At 40.2% G+C, this 27,277-nt stretch overlaps 1 protein-coding gene across 1 annotated transcript in view; it reads left to right on the top strand.

The window, feature by feature from the left end:
* Nucleotides 1-27,277, top strand: part of IGSF9B (immunoglobulin superfamily member 9B) — a 257,520-nt gene that overhangs the window by 35,455 nt on the left and 194,788 nt on the right. The window contains exons 8-10 of the mRNA XM_053691163.1: nt 1,816-1,958; nt 2,946-3,086; nt 23,946-24,062. Coding sequence (XP_053547138.1) covers nt 1,816-1,958; nt 2,946-3,086; nt 23,946-24,062 — 401 coding nt within the window. The remainder of the gene's footprint in view (nt 1-1,815; nt 1,959-2,945; nt 3,087-23,945; nt 24,063-27,277) is intronic.

Raw genomic sequence — 27,277 nt, 5'->3', positions numbered from 1 at the left:
GTGGTCCAATATATGGATATCTGCAGAGATGAAATAGGACAGCAAGTAACCCCTCGTCATGAGGGATTACAGTATATAGACTAGTCACATCCAGTGTGACTAGCCATGTATCCTCATCTATATCTTCAAATTGTTTCAGCATCTCCAGAAGTGCCATTGATGCTGAAACAATTTGAAGATGGCTTTTTTTAAGCGATATATAGATGACCTGTTTTTGATCTGGTCTGGAACGTCAGCTAGCCTGGAGAATTGGTTTCAAGAACTTAATGGGGCGAATACGGCTCTGAAGATTAAAATGACATCAAGCAAAGTACAAATTGACTTTCTGGATGTGAGACTATATACAAGCTTGGTAGGATTCAGTCAACTCTGTATAGAAAGGAGACCGACAGAAACTCCTTACTACATTATACCAGTTGCCATCCTCCCGCATTGAAGAAAGCATTGCCTAAATCTCAATTACTTCGAGTGGTGAGGAATAACTCTGAAATGGATAAAAGGGAAGAACAACTCACTGAGATGTCAAGAGGAGGCGATAGGAATTGACTGCTTCTCCAAAAAGAAGCCAAATGGACATTCGAGTTGAACACTCTTGTGCCTTATGGGCTGAATACACAACTAGATTGGCAGGTGTTCCTATGATCCCGGTCCATTATCTGATACATTTTTTGAAATTTTTGGAAATTTTTTTGAATTTTTTTTAAATTTTTTGAAATATGGTGTTCTTCCATACTTCAGGGGGAGTCCATGGTCATTCATATTACTGCTGATTATTTTTTATTTCATTTTTTGTGAGCCATGGTCCATTCCAATTACTGTAATATCATTAGCTTAATTTACTCATTTCGTTCTGTTTATCCTGTACGTGACTCCACTCTTCAGTTCTTTGGTGCATATGCTATACCTAATTTTGGTTTGTTTTCTGTTTTGTGGAGCCACTTATTTGGATGTGCAGTGTTATTTTTGTCTATATTATAAATTTGACTGACATATTTTATGACTTGCCATATATGGAGTCTATTGTTTACTGGTTGCTATGACAACCGTACATTTATATTTTGCTATATAACCTATTCCCTGTTCTAGCCAGTATTGTAGCATTTGCTTATTTGATATGCTTATCTTATAGGCGTTGTATTTAGGTTGAGGGCTTATTATATGCCTGTATAATATTTTGTATAATATTTTGCCTGTTGTTCTGTTTTGCCCTTTCTAGTCCTCTCACTTTGCCGCGGGCGATGACGTCACTCGTCAGGGGCGGCGCATCAACCGCGGAGAGCGTGGCGCACTTTTCTCTGGTGGCGGTACATAACACAGCTGGGTGGTAAGTTTCGGTAACCTTGTAAGTTTGAGGACGGGCAGTTTATTGCCCGAAAACGTTCACTAATTAAAGGTGACATCATTTGAAAGTCTTCTGGAGTGCTTCTTGTTTTTTGATATATATATATATATATATATATATATATATATATATATATAGTTCTTATATTTACAACACTAATGAGAAGGGTCGTTCCGCTTCTTGATAAAAAGATATTTGTGTCTGTTTTCTGATTAGTGGTGCTTAGGGCCACCCGTGGTCACCAGGGCATAGTTTTGGCTGCTCTGTTCTGCGTCTGTCCTGTGCTTCATCACCCCACTCTCACTGATATCCTTCTTCTGTCTTTCAAATTGATCTCATACAAAAAAACTACAAGGGAAACTCTACCTGTTGTTATTAGACTAATATGTCCAAATGTGCAGCTGTAGAAATGTGAACGCAGTGTCATGGTGCCTTAATGACAATGGATGCTATCATATGTCCTCTTCTCTCAGATCCTGCACGAGTAGTGAACATGCCACCTGTTATTTATGTCCCGGTTGGAATTCATGGTCACATTCGTTGTCCTGTGGAGGCTGTGCCACCTGTCACTTTTGTAAAATGGAATAAAGACGGTCGACCATTAAGGATTGAAAAGGTATAAACACCTAAGGAGAGTTTGTGTTTTATCATTATTTTCTGCAGGACTAGAGCCCCTTAATCTTCTTTTCTAAAAAAAAAAGTTTAAACAAAAAAAAAAATAATTAAAAAAATGCACCAAAATAAATATTACATACTGTGTGTGTATGTGTGTGTGTATATATATATCAAATAAATTAAATAGCAAGTATCAACATTAATAATACATTTAAAGCATTAAAGGGCATGAAACCCATATTTGTTCATGATTTAGAGCATGTCATTTTAAATAACCTTCCAATGTAGCTCTATAATCTATTTTGTTGCTCCCTTTTTATCCTTTGCTGAAAAGCATAGCTAGGTAGGCTCATATGCTGCTGATTGGTGGCTGCACATATATACCTCTTGTTATTTACTTTCAGCTAGCACCCAGTAGTGGATTACTGCTCCTTTAACAAAGTATACCAAGAGAATGAAGCAAATTTGATCATAGAAGTAAATCGGAAAGTTGTTTAACATAATCTATCTAAATCATTAAAGAAAATGTTGGGTTCCACGTCTCTTTAAATCAATGCTTGCTCTTTAATTTGTGCTTGCAATTCATTGCAGTTAAATGCGCGTCGGATATCACTTGAATGCTAAGCCAATGGTGCACAAGTAGTATAGTTCTTCATGTGATTCTTTTCTATACTATTATTACTTCAGGTCTTAAACGCTAAATTTGACAGAAGTATTTTATATTACGCTCAAGCTCAACACTGCTGGTCCTGAGCGGAAACTGCAGCTGATCCAATCAGCAGCTCTAGTTCATTGTAATATATCGACCCTGCAGTATGTAATTGGCTATATTTATACTTTTTAGACTTTAGGTTTTCTTTGCTTTAAATAAAGTGTGTAATGTTTTTATGTATCTACGTTATAAGTTTTGTTATTAATTATATGCACCTCATGCCAAGACTATAAATATATGATGGATCTGACAACTGAGTTTTCTTCTGTCCTGCAGTTTTCAGGCTGGAAGCTTCTGGAAGATGGATCTCTTCATATTGAGGAAGCTACGGAGGAGCTACTGGGCACATACACCTGTGTGCCTTATAATGCATTGGGGACCATGGGGCAGTCTCCTCCTGCAAGGCTGCTGCTGAAGGTAACACAGCCGAGCTAGCAGCTTTTTAAAGGGCCATAATACCCAAATGTTTAAACACTTGAAAGTGATGCAGCAGAGCTGTAAAAAGCTGATTAGAAAATATCACCTGAACATCTCTATGTAAAAAAGAAAGATATTTTACCTCAAAAGTTTCTCAGTAGCCACCTCCCATTGTAAAGGATTTCTAAGCAGCATTTAAAGGACCAGTCAACACATTAGATTTGCATAATCAACAAATGCAAGATAACAAGACAATGCAATAGCACTTAGTCTGAACTTCAAATGAGTAGTAGATTTTTTTATAACGAATTTCAAAGTTATGTCTATTTCCACTCCCCTTGTACCATGTGATAGCAATCAGCCAATCACAAATGCATATACGTATAGTCTGTGAATTCTTGCACATGCTCAGTAGGATCTGGTGACTCAAAAATTGTAAATATAAAAGACTGTGCACATTTTTTTTAATGGAAGTAAATTGGAAAGTTGTTTAAAATTACATGCACTATCTGACTCATGAAAATTTAATTTAACCTGAGTGTCCCTTTAAGTGTGTTTGTCCTGGGACATCTGAAGGGACTAGCATCGTGCACTCTCATATTATTTCACCAATCAGGTAAAGGAAGCTTACTATGAAATCTCATGAGAGTTAAGTCAAATCTCATGAGATCACAGTAAAAGAGTTCATGACCTCAGCACTGTTGATGCTGATTGGCTGCTGTTCATTTCTTCATTTTTTTATTTTTTTTTACCTGCAGCTGGGCAGCAGCTGAGTATAACTTTTTACACAGAACTTACTCTGCTGAGCTGAGGAAATTGTGAGGTAAAATATCTTCCTTTTGTAGATAGAGATGCTCAGGTGATATTTTCCTGTCAGCTTTTTACAGTTATACTGCATCAGTTTCAAGTGATTTAGCATATGAGTATTATGTCCCTTTAAGCAATGAATAGCAGACCTGTCTGCCTGTTAACCCATTGTGCTACGTAATGCTGTTGCCATGGTATTTTGCCTATAGAACCTTATAACTGTGATGGGCAAACAGTATCATTCAAAGGCTGCATTGTATTTTACTGATTATGGGCTAGATTATGAGTGGAGCGTGCGAGCGATAGGTGGTGTTTGGCTGCTCTTTGCGCACATCGAAAGTAGGGCACGTATTATGAGTTAAAAATAAACACTTTCGCTTGAGCACAATAGAATTTAACATGCGTCAGGTTAGCGCAACTTCAGATCTCTGGTTAACTGTTACGCGAGACCAAAAAGTTGTACAAAACACATTTAACAGTACAGTTACACTCATAACAACACTAGCTGATAACAAATATTACAAATATTCGCATAAAAAAGTTATAAGGGCTCAAGGATATGAGGTCTCAGGTGTTAAAAAAAGGGCTGCAAAGGGCTTTAACGTAGAAATACATAAATATACGTCTACATTTGTATGTATGTATAAATATATATATATATTTTATTTATTTTTTTCGTGGAGAGGGTAGTAGCACTCCTGCTTCCTTTAGGCTTTAAAACAGCCTTCCTTGCCCTGGGTGCACTTCAAGCAAGTGTATAGTCAGTGGAAAAGAAGTCACTCACAGGGTCTTGTTCAGAATAAATAAGTCATTTATTTATTTAACGTTTTGGGAATGACCCCGTTTTCAAAAATAAGCATGACATTTAAATATAAAACTCACCCCCTTATAACCCTGCACGGCAAACATTTTTTCGGCGCTCACTCCGCCTCCCGGAAGTTACCCGACGTCACTTGACGCTTACGTCACGCGGGTCGTCATGGTATCCAGACGCTCAGATGCGAGTGCCGTGTGTGAAAGATAAAAACAAAGCCAAAACGTGCTGACAGGAGCTATAGTGCGAACTATACTGTTTACATGCCAAAGATGGTCAATCAAGGAGCTGCGTGGTGCTGCAAATCACAGCGTGCAAGAGTCACATATGTCAAAGCGGGCATGATGAAAAAATACATAATACAGTCTGTCATACAGTTCCTACCCCAATATCTCTAATTTAAATGAAATAGTTAATAGCATAGTATGTTAGGATGCAGAAGCTCCCTGGGAGTCTACACATAGCAGAGCTGTATACAAAACTACAAATAAGAGTAAACACAGGCATATTGGTACAAAATAGAGAATCATGATAACTCTGTACAGAAAAACGTAAAAAAGCTATAGAGAAAATGTTGTAGGTAAATAGATGCAAGGGGAACTTTAAGAGAAAATACTACGTGTTAAGTGGTAAATTTACACCTATAGCTCCTATATGATATGGTGCTAGCTGCCCAAGACGTATAACAATCTAGATCTAGACCAGGTGCAAATAAAATTTCAACAGTAAGCACCAATGTTGTAAATCATATGGTCCAATGAGGGGAGTTAAAGATTGCTAATAATAATAACCCCCCAAAAATGTAGCGCATCACTAGTGGGGAATCTGTTGGGAAAAAAGATATTGTGTGGAGAGATAATTCTATAGGTCCCACAGTATATGCAAAACATAAGACAATACAAATATTATAATATACACATGCTATAATATACATCTAGGAATTAATATCGATATAAGATCATCATGCTATCAACTAAAGCCACATATTCTATGGGCATATGGTCCGAAATAAGAAAATCCATTGGCCACAGAAGCCATCTTAAAGGCAACCAATGCCAATCAAGATGGAGGTTGAGTCCCCTAGGGGTCATAGTCCCTAGGTTAAATATCCATCATGCCTCACTTGTGTAATGGGGGGATGTGGTCTATAATGATTTACTTGAGATTCGTAGTTTTGTGTCCGGCTTCAGCAAAATGCCGGGCCACAGGCTGATCAGATGTTCCCTTGTCAATTGCAGATAGTATGGCAGATCGGTGGTTTGCCATCCTAGTTCTCAAGTCATCCACCGTCTTGCCCACATAAATCTTTCCGCATATACAGTGTAGGAGATAAACAATGTATTTCGTGGTGCAGGTCACTCTGTGCTTTATTTTAAAAATTTTGGTGTAATAGGAGTGGCTGAATACTTTACCTGTAGTCAGACCCCCACAGGTAGTACACCCCAAACAATGAAAACACCCAGGCTTGGTTTTAAGCCAGGTGTCTTTGCTGTAACATTCTCTGGGGTCTGTTTTGATGAGTTGGTCCCTGAGTGAAGCTGCTCTGCGATAGCCAATTCTAGGTGGTTGCATTTTCTTAAAGGGTAGGTCCGTGTCAGTGGTTAGCAGGTTCCAATTATTCTTTAGGGTGTCTGCAATCCCTTCCTTCCCTTTGGTATAGGTAGTGGTAAATGTAAGCTTGTCCTCCTTCTGTTTGTTCTTAAGGCCATAAAGAAGCTCTCTTTGTGTAATTTCAATGGCCGCTTCTCTGCTGTCCTTTAATGCTTTCTTGTGGTATCCTCTTCGGCAAAATTTATTTCTTCTGTTATGTGTGATCAGTCCACGGGTCATCATTACTTCTGGGATATTATCTGCTCCCCTACAGGAAGTGCAAGAGGATTCACCCAGCAGAGTTGCTATATAGCTCCTCCCCTCTACGTCACCTCCAGTCATTCTCTTGCACCCAAAGACTAGATAGGAGGTGTGAGAGGACTATGGTGATTATACTTAGTTTTTAGAACTTCAATCAAAAGTTTGTTGTTTTACAATAGCACCGGAGCGTGTTATTACCTCTCTGGCAGAGTTTGAAGAAGAATCTACCAGAGTTTTTCTTATGATTTTAACCGGAGTAGTTAAGATCATATTGCTGTTTCTCGGCCATCTGAGGGAGGTAAAAACTTCAGATCAGGGGACAGCGGGCAGTTGAATCTGCATTGAGGTATGTAGCAGTTTTTATTTTCTGAATGGAATTGATGAGAAAATCCTGCCATACCGTTATAATGAACATGTATGTATACTCTACACTTTAGTATTCTGGGGATGGTATTTCACCGGAATTACTCTGTAAAAGTACATTAAACCTTTTAATAGGTATTTTTCATGTTAAACGTTTTTGCTGGAATGTAGAATCGTTTGCATTAATGAGGTACTGAGTGAATAAATATTTGGGCATTATTTTTCCACTTGGCAGTTTGCTTGTTTTAATTATGACAGTTTCGTCTCTCTCTCACTGCTGTGTGTGAGAGGGAGGGGCCGTTTTTGGCGCTCTTTGCTACGCATCAAAAATTTCCAGTCAGTTACTCTTGTATTTTCTGCATGATCCGGTTCATCTCTAACAGAACTCAGGGGTCTTCAAACTTCTTTGAAGGGAGGTAGATTCTCTCAGCAGAGCTGTGAGACTTATATAGTGACTGTGATTTAAAACGTTTCTGTAATTTTTCTGTTTAAAATTTAATTAGTGTTATTTTACTAATGGGAACAAACCTTTGCTAAAAAGTTGTGTTGTTTTTAAAGAGTGATGCTATAACTGTTTTTCAGTTCATTATTGCAACTGTCATTTAATCGTTTAGTGCTTGAGGCACAGTACGTTTTTGTTAAATAAGATTGTAACCGAGTTGCATGTTTATTGCTAGTGTGTTAAACATGTCTGATTCAGAGGAAGATACCTGTGTCATTTGTTCCAATGCCAAGGTGGAGCCCAATAGAAATTTATGTACTAACTGTATTGATGCTACTTTAAATAAAAGCCAATCTGTACAAATTGAACAAATTTCACCAAACAGCGAGGGGAGAGTTATGCCGACTAACTCGCCTCACGTGTCAGTACCTGCATCTCCCGCCCGGGAGGTGCGTGATATTATGGCGCCTAGTACATCTGGGCAGCCATTACAGATAACATTACAAGATATGGCTACTGTTATGACTGAAGTTTTGGCTAAATTACCAGAACTAAGAGGCAAGCGTGATCACTCTGGGGTGAGAACAGAGTGCGCTGATAATTCTAGGGCCATGTCTGATACTGCGTCACAGCTTGCAGAGCATGAGGACGGAGAGCTTCATTCTGTAGGTGACGGTTCTGATCCAAGCAGATTGGATTCAGATATTTCAAATTTTAAATTTAAATTGGAAAACCTCCGTGTATTACTAGGGGAGGTCTTAGCGGCTCTTAACGATTGTAACACTGTTGCAATACCAGAGAAAATGTGTAGGTTGGATAAATACTTTGCGGTACCGGCGAGTACTGACGTTTTTCCTATACCTAAGAGATTAACTGAAATTGTTACTAAGGAGTGGGATAGACCCGGTGTGCCGTTCTCACCCCCTCTAATATTTAGAAAGATGTTTCCAATAGACGCCACCACACGGGACTTATGGCAGACGGTCCCTAAGGTGGAGGGAGCAGTTTCTACTTTAGCTAAGCGCACCACTATCCCGGTGGAGGATAGCTGTGCTTTTTCAGATCCTATGGATAAAAAATTAGAGGGTTACCTTAAGAAAATGTTTGTTCAACAAGGTTTTATATTGCAACCCCTTGCATGCATCGCGCTGATTACGGCTGCGGCAGCATTTTGGATTGAGTCTCTGGAAGAGAACCTTAGTTCAGCTACGCTGGACGACATTACGGACAGGCTTAGAGTCCTTAAACTAGCTAATTCATTCATTTCGGAGGCCGTAGTACATTTAACCAAACTTACGGCTAAGAATTCAGGATTCGCCATTCAGGCACGTAGGGCGCTGTGGCTAAAATCCTGGTCGGCTGATGTAACTTCTAAGTCCAAATTACTTAATATACCTTTCAAGGGGCAAACTTTATTTGGGCCCGGTTTGAAAGAAATTATTGCTGACATTACAGGAGGTAAGGGCCACGCTCTACCTCAAGACAAAGCCAAAGCTAAGGCTAGACAGTCTAATTTTCGTCCCTTTCGGAATTTCAAAACAGGAACAGCATCAACTTCCACTGCACCAAAACAGGAAGGAGCTGTTGCTCGTTACAGACAAGGCTGGAAACCTAACCAGTCCTGGAATAAGGGCAAGCAGGCCAGGAAACCTGCTGCTGCCCCTAAGACAGCATGAACCGAGGGCCCCCGATCCGGGACCGGATCTAGTGGGGGGCAGACTCTCTCTCTTCGCCCAGGCTTGGGCAAGAGATGTCCAGGATCCCTGGGCGCTAGAGATCATATCTCAGGGATACCTTCTAGACTTCAAATTCTCTCCCCCAAGAGGGAGATTTCATCTGTCAAGGTTGTCAACAAACCAAATAAAGAAAGACGCGTTTCTACGCTGTGTACAAGATCTATTATTAATGGGAGTGATCCATCCGGTTCCGCGGTCGGAACAAGGACAAGGGTTTTACTCAAACCTGTTTGTGGTTCCCAAAAAAGAGGGAACTTTCAGGCCAATCTTGGATTTAAAGATCCTAAACAAATTCCTAAGAATTCCATCGTTCAAAATGGAAACTATTCGGACAATCTTACCCATGATCCAAAAGGGTCAGTACATGACCACAGTGGATTTAAAGGATGCTTACCTTCACATACCGATTCACAAAGATCATTACCGGTATCTAAGGTTTGCCTTCTTAAACAGGCATTACCAGTTTGTAGCCCTTCCATTCGGATTGGCTACGGCTCCAAGAATCTTCACAAAGGTTCTGGGTGCCCTTCTGGCGGTACTAAGACCGCGAGGAATTTCGGTAGCTCCGTACCTAGACGACATTCTGATACAAGCTTCAAGCTTTCAAACTGCCAAGTCTCATACAGAGTTAGTTCTGGCATTTCTAAGGTCGCATGGATGGAAAGTGAACGAAAAGAAGAGTTCTCTCTTTCCTCTCACAAGAGTTCCATTCTTGGGGACTCTTATAGATTCTGTAGAAATGAAGATCTATCTGACAGAAGACAGATTAACAAAGCTTCTAAATGCATGCCGTATCCTTCATTCCATTCAACTCCCGTCAGTAGCTCAATGCATGGAGGTGATCGGCTTAATGGTAGCAGCAATGGACATAGTACCCTTTGCACGCCTACATCTCAGACCGCTGCAATTGTGCATGCTGAGTCAGTGGAATGGGGATTACTCAGATTTGTCCCCCACTCTGAATCTGGATCAAGAGACCAGAAACTCTCTTCTATGGTGGCTTTCTCGGCCACATCTGTCCAGGGGGATGCCATTCAGCAGGCCGGACTGGACAATTGTAACAACAGACGCCAGCCTACTAGGTTGGGGCGCTGTCTGGAATTCTCTGAAGGCTCAGGGACAATGGAGTCAGGAGGAAAGTCTCCTGCCAATAAACATTCTGGAATTGAGAGCAGTTCTCAATGCCCTTCTAGCTTGGCCCCAGTTAAAAACTCGGGGGTTCATCAGGTTTCAGTCGGACAACATTACGACTGTAGCTTACATCAACCATCAGGGAGGGACAAGAAGCTCCCTAGCAATGATGGAAGTATCAAAGATATTTCGCTGGGCAGAGTCTCACTCTTGCCACCTGTCAGCAATCCACATCCCGGGAGTGGAGAACTGGGAGGCGGATTTCTTGAGTCGCCAGACTTTTCATCCGGGGGAGTGGGAACTTCATCCGGAGGTCTTTGCCCAAATACTTCGACGTTGGGGCAAACCAGAGATAGATCTCATGGCGTCTCGCCAGAACGCCAAACTTCCTCGCTACGGATCCAGATCCAGGGATCCGGAAGCGGTTCTGATAGATGCTTTGACAGCACCTTGGAACTTCAGGATGGCTTATGTGTTTCCACCCTTCCCGCTGCTTCCTCGATTGATTGCCAAAATCAAACAGGAGAGAGCATCAGTGATTCTAATAGCACCTGCATGGCCACGCAGGACTTGGTATGCAGATCTAGTGGACATGTCATCCTGTCCGCCTTGGTCTCTACCTCTAAGACAGGACCTTCTGATACAGGGTCCATTCAAACATCAAAATCTAACTTCTCTGAAGCTGACTGCTTGGAAATTGAACGCTTGATTTTATCAAAACGTGGTTTTTCTGAGTCGGTTATTGATACCCTGATACAGGCTAGGAAGCCTGTTACCAGAAAGATTTACCATAAAATATGGCGTAAATACCTATACTGGTGTGAATCCAAAGATTACTCCTGGAGTAAGGTTAGGATTCCTAGGATATTGTCCTTTCTACAAGAAGGTTTAGAAAAGGGTTTATCGGCTAGCTCATTAAAGGGACAGATCTCAGCTCTGTCCATCTTGTTACACAAGCGTCTGTCAGAAAATCCAGACGTCCAGGCATTTTGTCAGGCTTTAGCTAGGATCAAGCCTGTGTTTAAAACTGTTGCTCCGCCATGGAGTTTAAACTTAGTTCTTAACGTTTTACAGGGTGTTCCGTTTGAACCCCTTCATTCCATTGATATAAAATTGTTATCTTGGAAAGTTCTATTTTTAATGGCTATTTCCTCGGCTCGAAGAGTCTCTGAATTATCAGCCTTACATTGTGATTCTCCTTATCTGATTTTTCACTCAGACAAGGTAGTTCTGCGTACTAAACCTGGGTTCTTACCTAAGGTAGTCACTAACAGGAATATCAATCAAGAGATTGTTGTTCCATCCTTGTGTCCAAATCCTTCTTCAAAGAAGGAACGTCTTCTACACAATCTGGATGTAGTTCGTGCCCTCAAGTTCTACTTGCAGGCAACTAAGGATTTTCGACAAACGTCTTCCCTGTTTGTCGTGTACTCTGGTCAGAGGAGAGGTCATAAGGCTTCGGCTACCTCTCTCTCCTTCTGGCTTCGTAGCATAATTCGTTTAGCCTATGAGACTGCTGGACAGCAGCCTCCTGAAAGAATTACAGCTCATTCTACTAGAGCTGTGGCTTCCACTTGGGCCTTTAAGAATGAGGCCTCTGTTGAACAGATTTGCAAGGCTGCAACTTGGTCTTCGCTTCATACTTTTTCCAAATTTTACAAATTTGACACTTTTGCTTCTTCGGAGGCTATTTTTGGGAGAAAGGTTCTTCAGGCAGTGGTTCCTTCTGTATAATGAGCCTGCCTATCCCTCCCGTCATCCGTGTACTTTTGCTTTGGTATTGGTATCCCAGAAGTAATGATGACCCGTGGACTGATCACACATAACAGAAGAAAACATAATTTATGCTTACCTGATAAATTCCTTTCTTCTGTTGTGTGATCAGTCCACGGCCCGCCCTGTTTTTAAGGCAGGTAAATATTTTTTAAATTATAATCCAGTCACCACTACACCCTGGGCTTCTCCTTTCTCGTTGGTCTTTGGTCGAATGACTGGAGGTGACGTAGAGGGGAGGAGCTATATAGCAACTCTGCTGGGTGAATCCTCTTGCACTTCCTGTAGGGGAGCAGATAATATCCCAGAAGTAATGATGACCCGTGGACTGATCACACAACAGAAGAAAGGAATTTATCAGGTAAGCATAAATTATGTTTTTCCATTTCTGTCATCTGCAGATTCTTGAGTTCCTCAGTATTGTTCCTTGCCACTCTCTTAAATTGGGATGTTGGGAGTGCCTTTTTCAGGCTGGGCGGGTGACAGCTGGAAGCACATAAGATGGAATTCTTGTTGGTTGGTTTGTTGTAGAGGATGGTGTGTAGAGTATCCCCTCATTTGAAGATCCTTATGTCCAGGAAATCTACTGTATTCTTGTCATATGTCATTTTAAATTTGACTGTGGGGTGTGCTCTATTCAATTCTTCCAGCCATTTTAGTAATTCTTCCTCTGTACTCATCCAAAGGAGGAACAGGTCGTCTATATATGTTTTAAATAGCTGCACTCTGTGATCTTGGAATAGGTATGTACCCCCATTCTCCATTTCCACCATAAACAGGTTGGCTTATGATGGGGCCATATTTGACCCCATTGCCGTTCCTGCTATTTGGAGGTAGAATGACCGTTCAAAACGGAAAAAGTTGAGCTCCAAACACATTCTCAACATTTCACAGATGACTTCAACAGGAGGTCCGTTGTAGGGATATTTCAATAGTTGTCTTTTAGTGTCCGCTATTCCCTCCTGGTGGGGGATGACCGTATACAAGCTGGTCACGTCTAGCGTGATTGGAATAGCCAATAGAATGCAAGCTCAATCCTATTGGCTGATTGGATCAGCCAATAGGATGAAAGCTCAATCCTATTGGCTGATTGCAACAGCCAATAGGATTTTTCCACCTTAATTCCTATTGGCTGATGTGTTAGTTTTTTTTTTAAGGGTTTATTGGGTGGGTTTTAATTTTAGGTTAGGGACTTTGGGCTGAAAAAGAGCTAAATGCCCTTTTAAGGGCAATGCCCATACAAATGCCATTTTCAGGGCAATGGGGTGCTTAGGTTTTTTAGATAGGGTTTTTATTTGGGGGGTTTGGTTGTGTGGGTGGTGGGTTTTACTGTTGGGGGGGTGTTTGTATTTTACTTTACAGATAAAAGAGCTGATTTATTTGGGGCAATGCCCCGCAAAAGGTCCTTTTAAGGGTCATTGGTAGTTTATTGTAGGCTAGGGTTTTTTATTTTGGGGGGCTTTTTTACTTTGATAGGGCTATTAGATTTGGTGCAATTAGTTTAAATATTTGATCATTTATTTTTATTTTGTGTAACTTTAGTGTTTTTTATTTTGTGTAACTTAGTTGTTATTTTTTTGTAACTTAGTTATTCTTTATAGTAGATTTAAATAACTTGAGTAGTGTTAGGTTTTTAAATATGTAATATAGTTAATTTAATTGTTAGTTTAATGTAATTTTAGTATAATAGTTAGGGTAGGTTAATTAATAGCTTAATATAGTTTAATGTAATTGTAGGATAATAGTTGGGGTAGGTTAATTAGTAGTTTAATATAGTTTAATGTACTTTTAGTATAATAGTTAGGGTAGATTAATTAATAGTTTAATATAGTTTAATGTAATTGTAGGATACTAGTTAGGGTAGGTTAATTAGTAGTTTAATATAGTTTAATGTAATTTTAGTATAACAGTTAGGGTAGGTTAATTAGTAGTTTAATATAGTTTAATGTAATTTTAGTATAATAGTTAGGGTAGGTTAATTAGTAGTTTAATCTAGTTTAATGTAATTGTAGGATAATAGTTGGGGTAGGTTAATTAGTAGTTTAATATAGTTTAATGTACTTTTAGTATAATAGTTAGGGTAGATTAATTAATAGTTTAATATAGTTTAATGTAATTGTAGGATAATAGTTAGGGTCGGTTAATTAGTAGTTTTAATATAGTTTATTTTAATTCTAAAGGTAAGTTTAAATTTATTATAAGATAGGGATGAGGTAATATTTAATGTAAAGTTAGCGGGTTGTTAGGTTTGGGGGTTAATAGCTTAATTTAGTTTATGGCGATGTGGGGGGCTGGCGGTTTAGGGGTTAATAGGTTTAGTAAGTGGTTGTGATGTGGGAGGCCAGGGGTTTAGGGGTTAATACATTTATTTAGTTGCGGAGGGGTCCGGGAGCGGCGGGATAAGGGTTAATAACTTAGAGTTGCGGTGGGCTCCGGGAGCAGTGTGATGGGGGTTAATAACTTTATTAGAGTTGCGGTGGGCTCCGGGAGCGGCGGGATAGGGCTTAATACTTTTATTTAGTTGCAGTGGGCTCCAGGAGCGGCGGGATAGGGGTTAATACTTTTATTTAGTTGCGGTGGGGTCCGGGAGCGGCGGGATAGGGGTTAATACTTTTATTTAGTTGCAGTGGGCTCCGGGAGCGGCGGGATAGGGATTAAACATTTTAGTATTGTGGCTGTGTTTAGTGACAGGGTATAAATAAAGTTGGGAAAAAGCCGAATTGCAGCGAGATCGATGACTGTTAGTTAACAACAGTCTGCTGCTCATTGCCCCGTACTTGGTGTGCGGCTTTTTGACAGCTTTTTTATAAATATGGAGAGCGTATTCAGGTCCGCGGCCATGATGTTAGGCGATGTTAGGCGAGCATATTGGTGCCGTTGAATGCAGCATAGTTGACGGCTTGATAATTCGGCCTTTTTGTGTTTAACTGTGTTTGTACTGTAAATATTTTACATTCCAATATTCTTCACATAGGGGAATACATTCTAAGGGTCATATTTATAAAAGTGCGAGCAGACATTATACAATGTAGCGTTTCATGTGCGCTGCACATCGATAAATGCCGACAGCATACGCTGTCCGCATTTATCATTGCACAAGCAGTTCACCAGAACTGCTTGTGCAATACCGCCCCCTGCAGATTTAGGCCGCTGCTTCATAACTTCTGCTCTCCGGAAACAAGGGGGGAGCTTAATAATTCGGCCCCTAAGTGTGTTTTTAAATAGATATTTATATATATATATATATATATATATATATATATATATATATATCCATATATAATCATCTATATAAATATGTATAGATGTATATTTCCTTCCTAAGATAGGGAGAATCCACGGCTTCATTCCCTACTGTTGGGAAATACAACACTTGGCCACCAGGAGGAGGCAAAGACACCCAGCTAAAGGCTTAAATATCCCTCCTACTTCCTCATTACCCCAGTCATTCTTTGCCTTTTGTCATGTTAGGAGGTGGCAGAGAAGTGTCAGAAGATTCGGAGAGTCCTGAAAAAAGGGTATCTGCCCTTTGAGATAGGACTGGAGTTTTAAGTAGTCATGTCAACCTCTCATTGAGAGTATTGATGAAATTAATGCAGGGAAAGTTTTTCTGTGAAACCATCCAGACTACTGCTAACAGCTCCTAAGCAATCAGTGTTGACGAGTTTCACTGCCTGCTTTCTCTTACTCAAGTCCATGTCAGGTGCGCTGCTATAAGACTGTCACACTTGAGAGGCTGTGTACTGTTCCACAGCATGGATACTGGATCGTTTCAATTTTTACACATAAAATGCTATAACAGGGTCACAGTGTGGCTCCTTTATACCTTGATAGGATCCAGGGTTAATATCCTCTAAAGGGGGTTTATTGAACAGTTGAGGTTAATTAATCAGTGTATTAATTATTTACATGCTGCTTTGTGTGATTTTTTTCCTGGGCTGATAGACTGTGTGTTTTGGCTGGAACAGGTTTCACTTGTAAGTTTCACTTAAAGGAAAGCACAGCTCCCATTACTTGCTGTACTTGTAATAACAGGGGAAGTACTGTCTTGCACTCCTTGTGACCGGGTGTGGTCTATGTTCATTACCTCCATTCCGGCTGAGATTTAAACCTGAGGAGAGCGTTTCCTCTGTTAACTTCTGGGTCTAGGAGATGGTGAGTGCCCCAGCCATTGGGAGTGTAAAGGTGCAGTTTTCTATAATAAGAAAAAGGTTTTTATTGGTGTCCTTCTGTGGGTATAACCTGAGCTATGGAGGACTCTGACATGTTAGAAGGTACTCCTTCTGTACTAAATCATACCTGTTTATATTGTGAGGAGGTGGTGGTTTTCCCGCACACTCAATTATGTTCCACATGCCTTAACACCGTTATAAAGTCTAAGAAGGGAGACAAGCCTGCTCTTAGTCCCTCTGAGCCGTCTTCCTCTCAGGACTCGGCATCCCGTGAGATTACTACCCTTGCTACATTATCCACTCCACATGCAATTCCCCGTACACTTCTAATCCTCAATCCGGAGGGGTGCTTCTTCTTGCGGACTTTGCCACGCAGTTACAACTGGCGGTGTCTGCGGCCCTCAGTGCATTACCTTGCTCTTACAAACGCAAGAGAAAGGTTAAACATAGCTCTCCTGACCCGGAGTTATCTAAATATTTATCGGATTTAGCTATTATGTCCCAGTTATCCGATGATGAGTTAACCTCTGTAGCTTTAGAGGGTAAACTTTCTGGGTCTGAGTCCTTAGAGTCTAAGCCTCCTTCTGCGGAGGAACCGTCCTTTAGATTTAAAATTGAGCACTTGTGTTTTTTTATTAAAGGAGGTTCTGTCTATGTTAGAGGTTCCAGAGGCTGCGCTGCATGAAGAACCTATGATACCTAAATTAGACAGAGTTTATAAAGACAGGAAAATCCCTTTGAGTTTTCCTGTGCCAGTTAAGATGGCAAACATTATTAAGAACGCATGAGAAAGAATTGGTTCTTCCTTTTCCCCCTCGTCTACCTTTAAAAAGTTGTTCCCGGTCCCGGACTCTCAACTGGATTTGTGGGGCTCCATTCCTAATGTGGATGGTGCTTTCTCTACACTTGCTAAACGTACTACTATACCTCTTGAGGATAGTTCTTCATTCAGAGAGCCGATGGATAAGAAAATGGAAACCTTTCTGAGAAAGATGTTTCAACATACAGGATTTTTGTTTCAACCGGTGGCTGCAGTTGCCGCGGTTGCCGGAGCGGCTACCTACTGGTGCGACTTTTTGTCGGAACTCATTGAGGTGGAGTCTCCCCTTGAGGATATTCAAGACAGAATTAAAGCTCTAAAAATTGCTAATTCTTTTATTTGTGATGCGAACATGCAAATTATTCGCCTAAATGCAAAGACCTCTGGCTTTGCGGTCCTAGCCACCGGGTGCTCTGGTTGAATTCTTGGTCTGCGGATATGACTTTTAAGTCCAGACTCCTTTTTCTTCCCTTCAAGGGAAAGATTTTATTTGGTCCAGGTTCTACGGAAGGGTGCCTTCCTACCGCAAGATAAGAACAAGTCTAAGGGACGACAATCTTCTAATTTTCGTTCCTTTTCTTCTGACAAATCCCAACGACAACAATCCTCCTCAAAGCCCGAGCAACCCAAGAGTACTTGGAAGCCGGGTCAGTACTGGAATAAATCCAAGCAGAATAAGAAGAGCCCGCCGAAATCGGCATGAAAGGGCGGCCCCCGATTCGGGATCGGGTCGTGTAGGGGGCAGACTGTCTCTTTTTTCAGACGCCTGGTTCAAGGACATACAGGATCTGTGGGTCCTGGAGGTGGTCTCTCAGGGATACAAGATAGGGCAGATTTCTTCACTCGTATCTGTCTACCAGACCAGTAAAGAAGGATGCCTTTCTAGGGTGCGTTCGGGATCTATCCTCCTTAGGAGTTGTTGTTCCGGTGCCTATCGAAGAAAGAGGTTTGGTTTTTTATTCAAACCTTTTCATGGTCCCAAAGAAGAAGGGAACGTTCTGCCCAATTCTGGACCTAAATTGCTTAAACAACTGGGAAGCGGATTTTCTCAGCAGGCAATCCTTCCATCCAGGGGAATGGTCTCTCCATCCCAAGGTGTTTGCAGAGATATGCAGCAAGTGCGGGACACCGGAGATAGATCTCATGGCGTCCCGTCTCAATACGAAGCTACCCAGGTACGAGTCGAGGTTGAAGGATCCTCAAGCGGATCTAATAGATGCACTAGCAGTGCCCTGGAGGTTCAAACTCTATATATCTTCTTCCTCCATTACCGCTTCTTCCTCAAGTGGTGACCCGCATCAAGCAGAAGCAGGTGTCAGTAATTCTGATTGCTCTATCGTGGCTGTGAAGGACGTGGTTCGCGGATCTAATGAGGATGTCCTCATCTCCTCCGTGGAAGTTACCTTGTCGTAGAGACCTGCTGATACAAGGTCCATTTGTTCATCAAAATGTAGATTCTTTCAGGGTGATTGCGTGGAGATTGAACGCTTAGTCTTAGCCAAGAGAGGTTTCTCTGAGCGTGTCATTGATACTCTTAATCAAGCTTGTAAACCATTTACTTGGCGTATCTACCACAAGGTGTGGAGGACCTACTTATTCTGGTGTGAAGAGCGTGGTTTTCCTGGCACAGAGGTAAGGTTGCCAGGATCTTATCTTTTCTCTAGGATGGACTGGAGAAGGACCTTTCTGCTAGTTCCCTGAGGGGACAGATTTCGGCTTTGTCGGTTTTATTTCACAAGAGACTTGCTGAGCTTCCAGATGTGCAGTCTTTTGTTAAGGCTCTGATTAGGATCAGACCTGTGTTGAGATCTGGGGCTCCTCCTTGGAGCCTAAATCTTGTTCTTTGGGTTTTGCAACAGGTTCCGTTTGAGCCTATGCATTCCGTTGACATTAAATTGTTATCTTGAAATGTTCTCTATTTATTGGCTATTGCCTCTGCGTGCATTTCTGAAATCTCTGCTTTGCAATGTGAGCGCTCTTATGATTTTTCATGCAGATAAGGCAGTTTTACTACTAAATTAGGTATTTTTCCTAAGGTTGTGTCAGATTGCAACATCAATCAGGGGATTGTGGTTCCTTCCTTGTGTCCTAATCCTTCTTCATCGAAGGAACGCTTACTTTACAATTTGTATGCGGTTTGCGCCTTGAAGTTCTATCTTCAGGCTACTAAGGAGTTTAGACAATCTTCTTCTTTGTTTTGTTGTCTATTCGGGGAAGCGTAAGGGGCAAAAGGATACTTCCTTATCTTTTTGGTTGAGTGTCATCCGCTTAGCTTACGAGACAGTGGGACATCGTCCTCCTGAGAGGATAATGGCTCATTCCACTAGAGCAGTGGCTTCCTCTTGGGCCTTCAAGAATGAGGCCTCTAGGTATCAGATATAAAAGGCTGGTACCTGGTCCACCTTACATACTTTTTCAAAATTTTACAAGTTTGATGTTTTTGCTTGACTGAAGCAGCTTTCGGGAGAAAAGTTTTGCAGGCTGTGGTGCCCTCAGAATAGGGTCCACCTCTTCCTTTTTGTTCCCTCCCGTTATTCATTCAGTGTCCTCTGGAGCTTAGGTATATTTTTCCCAACACTAAGGAATGAAGCCGTGGACTCTCTCTATCTTAGGAAGGAAAATATAAGTTATGCTTACCAGATAAATTCCTTCTGGATAGGGAGAGTCCACGGCCCCTGCCCGTTTTTTCTTGTCTATGGGCGGTCCCCTATTATTTATTTTATTCTTCTGGCACCATTTATACCCTAATGTTTTTCCTACTTTTCCTTGTTCCCTTTGGCTGGGGTGTCTTTGCCTCCTCCTGGTGGCCAGGTGTTTTATTTTCCAACAGTAAGGAATGAAGCCGTGTACTCTCCCTATCCGGAAGGAAAGGAATTTATCTGGTAAGCAAAAATTATATTTTTATTAACAAAAACATTAGATATATATATTAATATTTGTTTAAGAATATACATATTCTGCTATATGAAGGACATTGGAATGTGAAATTTCCCCAACAATGATTAGTGGATTGTAGATGAGTCATCTGTCAATCAATTGACGAATATGGTGGGCGGAGGAACGGAGCTTACCGTTCTGGCATTTCAAGGTGAAAATATCAGAAGATAAGTATATCCTACACATTTCATGAATGAAAGTCTCATTCATTTTTTAAATTCTTTCCTATGACTTGAGCAACTATGCTCAAGTTTACAATCGCTTTAAGATGGGGGTGACCTTTGGGGTGTGGGGGGGAGGGAAGAGAGCTGTTTAAGAGGGATCAGGGTGGGATCAGGGAGTGGGAAGTTTCAGGTGAAAGGCTTTTACAATAATTTGTGACATGATTGCACAAGCAGTATGTAAATAATTTTAGTGTGAAACCCAAAGTTTGTGAAAAAGTTAACTTTTTTTTTTATTTGCAGTGAAATAGTGGCATGAAATATACCAAAATGGGCCTAGATAAATACTTTTGGTTGTCTACTAAAAAAAATATATAGTTTTGATAGTTAAATTTAAAAAATTCCGATTTATTAAAGCGTCAATCTAGGCGCATTCGCTGGAGTCAATACGCTCGCCAGACATTGCTGCCGCAAATCTACATTCGACAGACTTATTTATCAACACGTCTGTCAATTTATCAACACGTCTGTCAAATAAACGCCTGTCAGGTTTGGCTCGATTAGCATTGGACTGTTGATAAATAAGAGTCATCGATGTCATGGATATCCTTATTAATAAATTATCTACCCTGAATGATCATCATGAAGATAGTTTTGTCTTCATTTTTCAACTTTATTTATAACATTTAATTCCTGTTCATGAACAAGCACATTTCTCTAAAGCTAATCTTTTATTTTTCATCTATTAATGTCCTTGAAATAGCTAGATTTATACCTGAACAGACAATAAATATCATAGAAATGTACCTGTGGATATATATTTTTTTGCAAAAAGCTTCTATCTTACTTTTTATACTCAATTGTATATGATTCTTACTGCTCAAATATGTACCTATCTCTTTGCACATACTTGTGCATATATATGTTTTATTTCTGACATTTTTTACAAACATATTTACATGTCTTATTGATCTTTTGATTTATTTTCATTCACAAATTATGCAATTTCAAGTGCTGGCCCAGTTTTTGTTCTACACCTGTGTATTGTTTCCTGATTGGAGTCTCTATTTCAAGACCAATACTATACAGGTGTTAAAATCATGGGCTGGCCTTTTACATTAAAGGACCAGTCAACACATTAGATTTGCATAATCGACAAATGCAAGATAACAAGACAATGCAATAGCTCTTGAGTAGTAGATTTTTTTATAACAAATTTCAAAGTTATGTATATTTACACTCCCCTTGTACCATGTGATAGCAATCAGCTAATCACAAATGCATATACGTATAGTCTGTGGCCCCTATTTAAGAAAGTCTGGCGGACCTGATCTGCAGTGTCGGATCAGGTCTGCCAGACCTTGATGAATACGGCGAGCAATATGCTCGCCGTATTCAGCATTGCACCAGCAGCTCACAAGAGCTGCTGGTGCAACGCCGCCCCCTGCAGACTTGCGGCCAATGGGCCGCCAGCAGGGGGTGTCAATCAACCCGATCGTACTCGATCGGGTTGATTTCCGGCGATGTCTGTCCGCCTGCTCAGAGCAGGCGGACAGGTTATGGAGCAGCGGTCTTTATGACCGCTGCTTCATAACTGCTGTTTCTGGTGAGCCTGCAGGCTCGCCAGAAACACGGGGCATCAAGCTCCATTCAGAGCTTTATAGGTAGACCCCTGTGAAATCTTGCACATGCTCAGTAGGATCTGGTGACTCAAAAATTGTAAATATAAAAGACTGTGCACATTGTTTTTAATGGAAGTAAATTGGAAAGTTGTTTAAAATTACATGCTGTATCTGAATCATGAAAATTTAATTTAACCTGAGTGTCCCTTTAAACCTTTAAATTCTAAAACAGTTCAAGAGAAGGAATCAAACAATGATAATCGGAAAACATTATAGAGGTCATTATTATTGCTGCTTTATGTGAATCATGCCAGTGTAGACTATCCCTTTCTGCTTAAGATTATATTGAATCAAACATAATTTGCAGATTTTATTTGATTATAATACTCTAACAAATGCTGACTAATTATGTACTTTCTTATTTATAAATTGTCTGATCTTTTTTGGTTATGTTCATGTGACAACCAATTGTTCATGAAGTGAAAGTGACAGCCATTGTATGTCTTAGCAATTATAATACAGAATCTAAAAAAGCGTCCCATCATCTCATGAATCTTATAATCCCTTTTTTGTTGTCTCTAACTCTAACTACTACCGCAACACCAACTCCAACAGTATTGACCAATTCAATTAGTTATTGAAAGTAGAGAACATATATTAACTTTTGATTCGCTTATTTAATTAATCACGTACTTATGCATTTCTCCTGGAGTAGTTGTTCCATGCTTTAAACATGACGCAAAATATTATTAACAAATTAAGTTATACTCTTTGGTAATCTAAATATATTATGTAATATCTCTTTTGTTCTATTTTATCACCAGATGTTTTACAACATCTACTAGTGAAAAGAGTTCATCCTTTTCACTCAAAGGATATAAACCAATTGTTGGGAGAAATACTCTTGGCACTCTTATGCGTCTTTGTTGACGCTCCTCTACTTGTGCAGCCTGTTGCTGGTTTATTAATCTCCTCCTTCTGCGTTGAAAATGTCAGGGACTGTGTTCCTTTTTTTATTCCTGTATAAATAATAACTTGTTTCCTTGCTTTGTAATGAACTCCCTACTTGATTTTATTTAGTAATAAGGGCAGATCTGGGTTTCTGTTTGTCAACTTGAAAGGACATCAAACCCATATTTTTCTTATGATTTAGAACAGAGTATCCAATTTTAATCAACTTTCTAATTTACTTTTACCATGTTAAAATATTTTTGTATCACAAAAGGTTAAAGGAACATAAAACATTTTTATTATATTTCATGATTCAGATTCATTAATATCCTCCTTCCGCGTCGAAAAAGTATTGCCATTTTAAACGTATTCTGCATGTTCATTGTTAACTGTCTGCTAAGACAAACAGCATCGAACATAACCTTTCTGTGTTTTCAGACTCCCATTGATTTCTATGGCATTCGCGGCCTTAAAGGTGGCGGTTTGAACGATAGGTTTGCTGCATCGGAATAGATGTTTGCGTACCTGTTGAATATTTGATGAATTGGCAAGAGGGTCATATAGAGTTGAATGTGACGCCGGATCATCAGTATTACGCTCAAATAACGCAATCATCGATTTGCATCGTATTGATCTCACGGGAGCGTATATTATGTCAAACATTTCAACATTTGATGATGTTGACGCTGTGTTAACGGATCAACTTGGCGTCTAATTTGATGCATAATTCCAGTGCATTATCAGTTGAAGCACTGATAAATCAGCCCCTTAGTCTGAACATACCGGTCCTTAAGGGGTTAATGTAAAATGAATTTTGCGCCGTAGTTGAAATTCCATAGTTGTAGCTGACATTTCTTCCTCCAGGTCTGACGTACTCTATAATCATTTTCCCCTTCAGATCTCACTGGGTTTTTTTTCTTGCAAACTAAAACGTGGCAGCATTGTGTCAAAATATGCAAAACATTTTTACTCTAATAGAAAAACACATGTATATAAGTAAAAGTAGCGTAAAGTTAATGTGACATTACCAGGAAATATATGATTGACTAAAATTAATTCCCAGAAACTCAAAGAAAGTTGTTTTATTCAGCACAGGAACATCTGTTTTTAAATAAAACCCCCCCCACTGTAATAGATGTTAACATTTTTTTTTTAAATGTTAGAGAAATGTTTTTGTGTATCATATCCATTTAATGATATCATTTTTTATGACCGTTTAAGCTTCAAGCATTTTTGAATATGCTCCAACGCAAATGATAACCTGTGCCGTTGTTTTTAGGACCCGCCCTATTTCACGGTGCTGCCCGGCTGGGAGTATAGACAAGAGGCCGGAAGGGAGCTGCTGATGCCTTGTGCAGCTGCAGGGGATCCTTTCCCCTCCATCTCTTGGAGAAAGGTGAGTAGATTTTCTTTCTTAGTTTTTAACGAACTTAATAAATAACCTGCGCTATGTTGTAGGAGCAACTTTATAGCTCAGAAGACGGCACATGGGCTGTTTGCAGTAATAGGAATAAGACAGGATATGTTTATTAGTATGACCAATGTGTATACAATTTCTGTTGGTTAGTAAGGGATCTCATAGCTATGTGTATATGCTCAGCTAGCAGTGGGCTGTGTGTTTATTTTTAACTACTAGTGAGCTATGTGTTTATTCTCAACTACTAGTGAGCTGTGTGTATATTCTTAACTACTAGTGAGCTGTGTGTTTATTCTCAGCTAGCAGTAAGCTATGTGTTTATTCTCAACTACTAGTGAGCTGTGTGTATATTCTTAACTACTAGTGAGCTGTGTGTTTATTCTCAGCTAGCAGTAAGCTATGTGTTTATTCTCAGTTAGCAGTGAGCTGTATGTTTATTCTCAGCTAGCAGTGTGCTATGTTTATTCTCAGCTAGCAGTGAGCTATGTGTTTATTCTCAGCAAGCAGTGAGCTATGTGTATATTCTCAGCTATCAGTCAGCTATGTGTATATTCCCAGCTAGCCGTCAGATATGTATTTATTTTCAGCTAGCAGTGAGCTATGTGTTTATTCTCAGCTAGCTGTGAGCTGTGTGTATATTCTCAACTACTATTGAGCTGTGTGTTTATTCGCAGCTAGCAGTGAGCTATGTGTTTATTCTCAACTACTAGTGAGCTATGTGTTTATTCTCAACTACTAGTGAGCGATGTGTATTTTCTCAGCTAGCAGTAAGCTATGTGTTTATTCTCAGCTAGCAGTGAGCTATGTGTTTATTCTCAGCTAGCAGTGAGCTATGTGTATATTCTCAGCTATCAGTCAGCTATGTGTATATTCCCAGCTAGCCGTCAGATATGTATTTATTTTCAGCTAGCAGTGAGCTATGTGTTTATTCTCAGCTAGCTGTGAGCTGTGTGTATATTCTCAACTACTACTGAGATATGTGTTTATTCGCAGCTAGCAGTGAGCTATGTGTTTATTCTCAACTACTAGTGAGCTGTGTGTTTATTCTCAACTACTAGTGAGCGATGTGTATTTTCTCAGCTAGCAGTAAGCTATGTGTTTATTCTCAATTAGCAGTGAGCTGTGTGTTCTCAGCTACCAGTGTGCTATGTGTTTATTCTTAGTTAGCAGTGAGCAATGTGTTTATTCTCAGCTAGCAAAGAGCTGTATGTATATTCTCAGCTAGCAGCGAGCTGTGTGTTTATTCTCAGCTTGCAGTGAGCTGTGTGTATATCCTCAGATAACAGCGAGCTGTGTGTTTATTCTCAGATAGCAGTGAGCTATGGGTTTATTCTCAACTACTACTGAGTTGTGTGTTTATTCTCAAATACTAGTGAACTTTGTGTATATTCTCAACTACTAGTGAGCTTTGTGTTTATTCTCAACTACTACTGAGCTGTGTGTTTATTCTCAGCTAGCAGGGAGCTATGTGTTTATTCTCAGCTAGCAGTGAGCTGTGTATTTATTCTCAGCTAGCATTGAGCTGTGTGTTAATTCTCAGCTAGCAGTGTGCTATGTGTATATTCTCAGCTAGTAGTAAGCTATGTGTATATTCTCAGATAAAGTCAGCTGTGTGTTTATTCTGAGCTAGCAGTGAGCTGTGTGTATATTATCTGCTAGCAGTGAACTGTGTGTTTATTCTCAGCTTTAGAGTGAGCTGCGTCTTTATCCTCAACTACTAGTGAGCTGTGTATATTCTCAGCCAGCAGTGAGCTATGTGTATATTCTCATCTACTAGTGAGCTATGTGTTTATTCTCAGCTTGCAGTGAGCTATTTATTTATTCTCAGCTAGCTGTGTATATTCTCAGCTAGCAGTGAGCTGTGTGTTTATTGTCAACTACTAGTGAGCTGTTTGTTTATTCTCAACTAGCAGTGAGCTATGTGTTTATCCTCAACTACTAGTGAGCTGTGTATATTCTCAGCTAGCAGTGAGCTATGTGTATATTCTCATCTACTAGTGAGCTATGTGTTTATTCTCAGCTTGCAGTGAGCTATTTATTTATTCTCAGCTAGCTGTGTATATTCTCAGCTAGCAGTGAGCTGTGTGTTTATTGTCAACTAGTAGTGAGCTGTTTGTTTATTCTCAACTAGCAGTGAGCTGTGTGTTCTCAGTTTGCAGTGAGCTGTGTGTTTATCCTCAACTACTAGTGAGCTGTGTATATTCTCAGCTAGCAGTAAGCTATGTGTATATTCTCAGCTAGCAGTGAGCTGTGTGTTTATTCTCAGATAGCAGTCAGCTGTTTGTATATTCTCAACTACTAGTGAGCTGTGTGTTTATTCTCAACTACTAGTGAGCTGTGTGTATATTCTCAGCTAGCAATGAGCTGTGTGTTTATTCTCAGCTAGCAATGAGCTGTGTGTATATTCTCAGCTAGCAGTGAGCTGTGTGTATATTCTCAGCTAGCAGTGAGCTGTGTGTATATTCTCAGCTAGCAGTGAGCTGTGTGTATATTCTCAGCTAGCAGTGAGCTGTGTGTTTATTCTCAGCTAGCAGTGAGCTATGTGTATATTCTCAGCTAGCAGTGAGCTGTGTGTTTATTCTCAGCTAGCAGTGAGCTGTGTATATATTCTCAGCTAGCAGTGAGATGTGTGTATATTCTCAGCTAGCAGTGAGATGTGTGTATATTCTCAGCTAGCAGTGAGCTGTGTGTATATTCTCAGCTAGCAGTGAGCTGTGTGTATATTCTCAGCTAGCAGTGAGCTGTGTGTATATTCTCAGCTAGCAGTGAGCTATGTGTATATTCTCAGCTAGCAGTGAGATGTGTGTTTATTCTCAGCTAGCAGTGAGCTGTGTATATATTCTCAGCTAGCAGTGAGCTGTGTGTATATTCTCAGCTAGTAGTGAGCTGTGTGTATATTATCAGCTAGCAGTGAGCTGTGTGTATATTCTCAGCTAGCAGTGAGCTGTGTGTATATTCTCAGCTAGCAGTGAGCTGTGTGTATATTCTCAGCTAGCAGTGAGCTGTGTGTATATTCTCAGCTAGCAGTGAGATGTGTGTATATTCTCAGCTAGTAGTGAGCTGTGTGTATATTCTCAGCTAGCAGTGAGATGTGTGTTTATTCTCAGCTAGCAGTGAGCTGTGTGTATATTCTCAGCTAGTAGTGAGCTGTGTGTATATTATCAGGTAGCAGTGAGCTGTGTGTTTATTCTCAG

The sequence above is a fragment of the Bombina bombina genome, chromosome 8 (assembly GCF_027579735.1).
Source record: "Bombina bombina isolate aBomBom1 chromosome 8, aBomBom1.pri, whole genome shotgun sequence".
NCBI lineage: Eukaryota > Metazoa > Chordata > Amphibia > Anura > Bombinatoridae > Bombina > Bombina bombina.
This window is presented reverse-complemented; position numbering and strand designations above follow the sequence as displayed.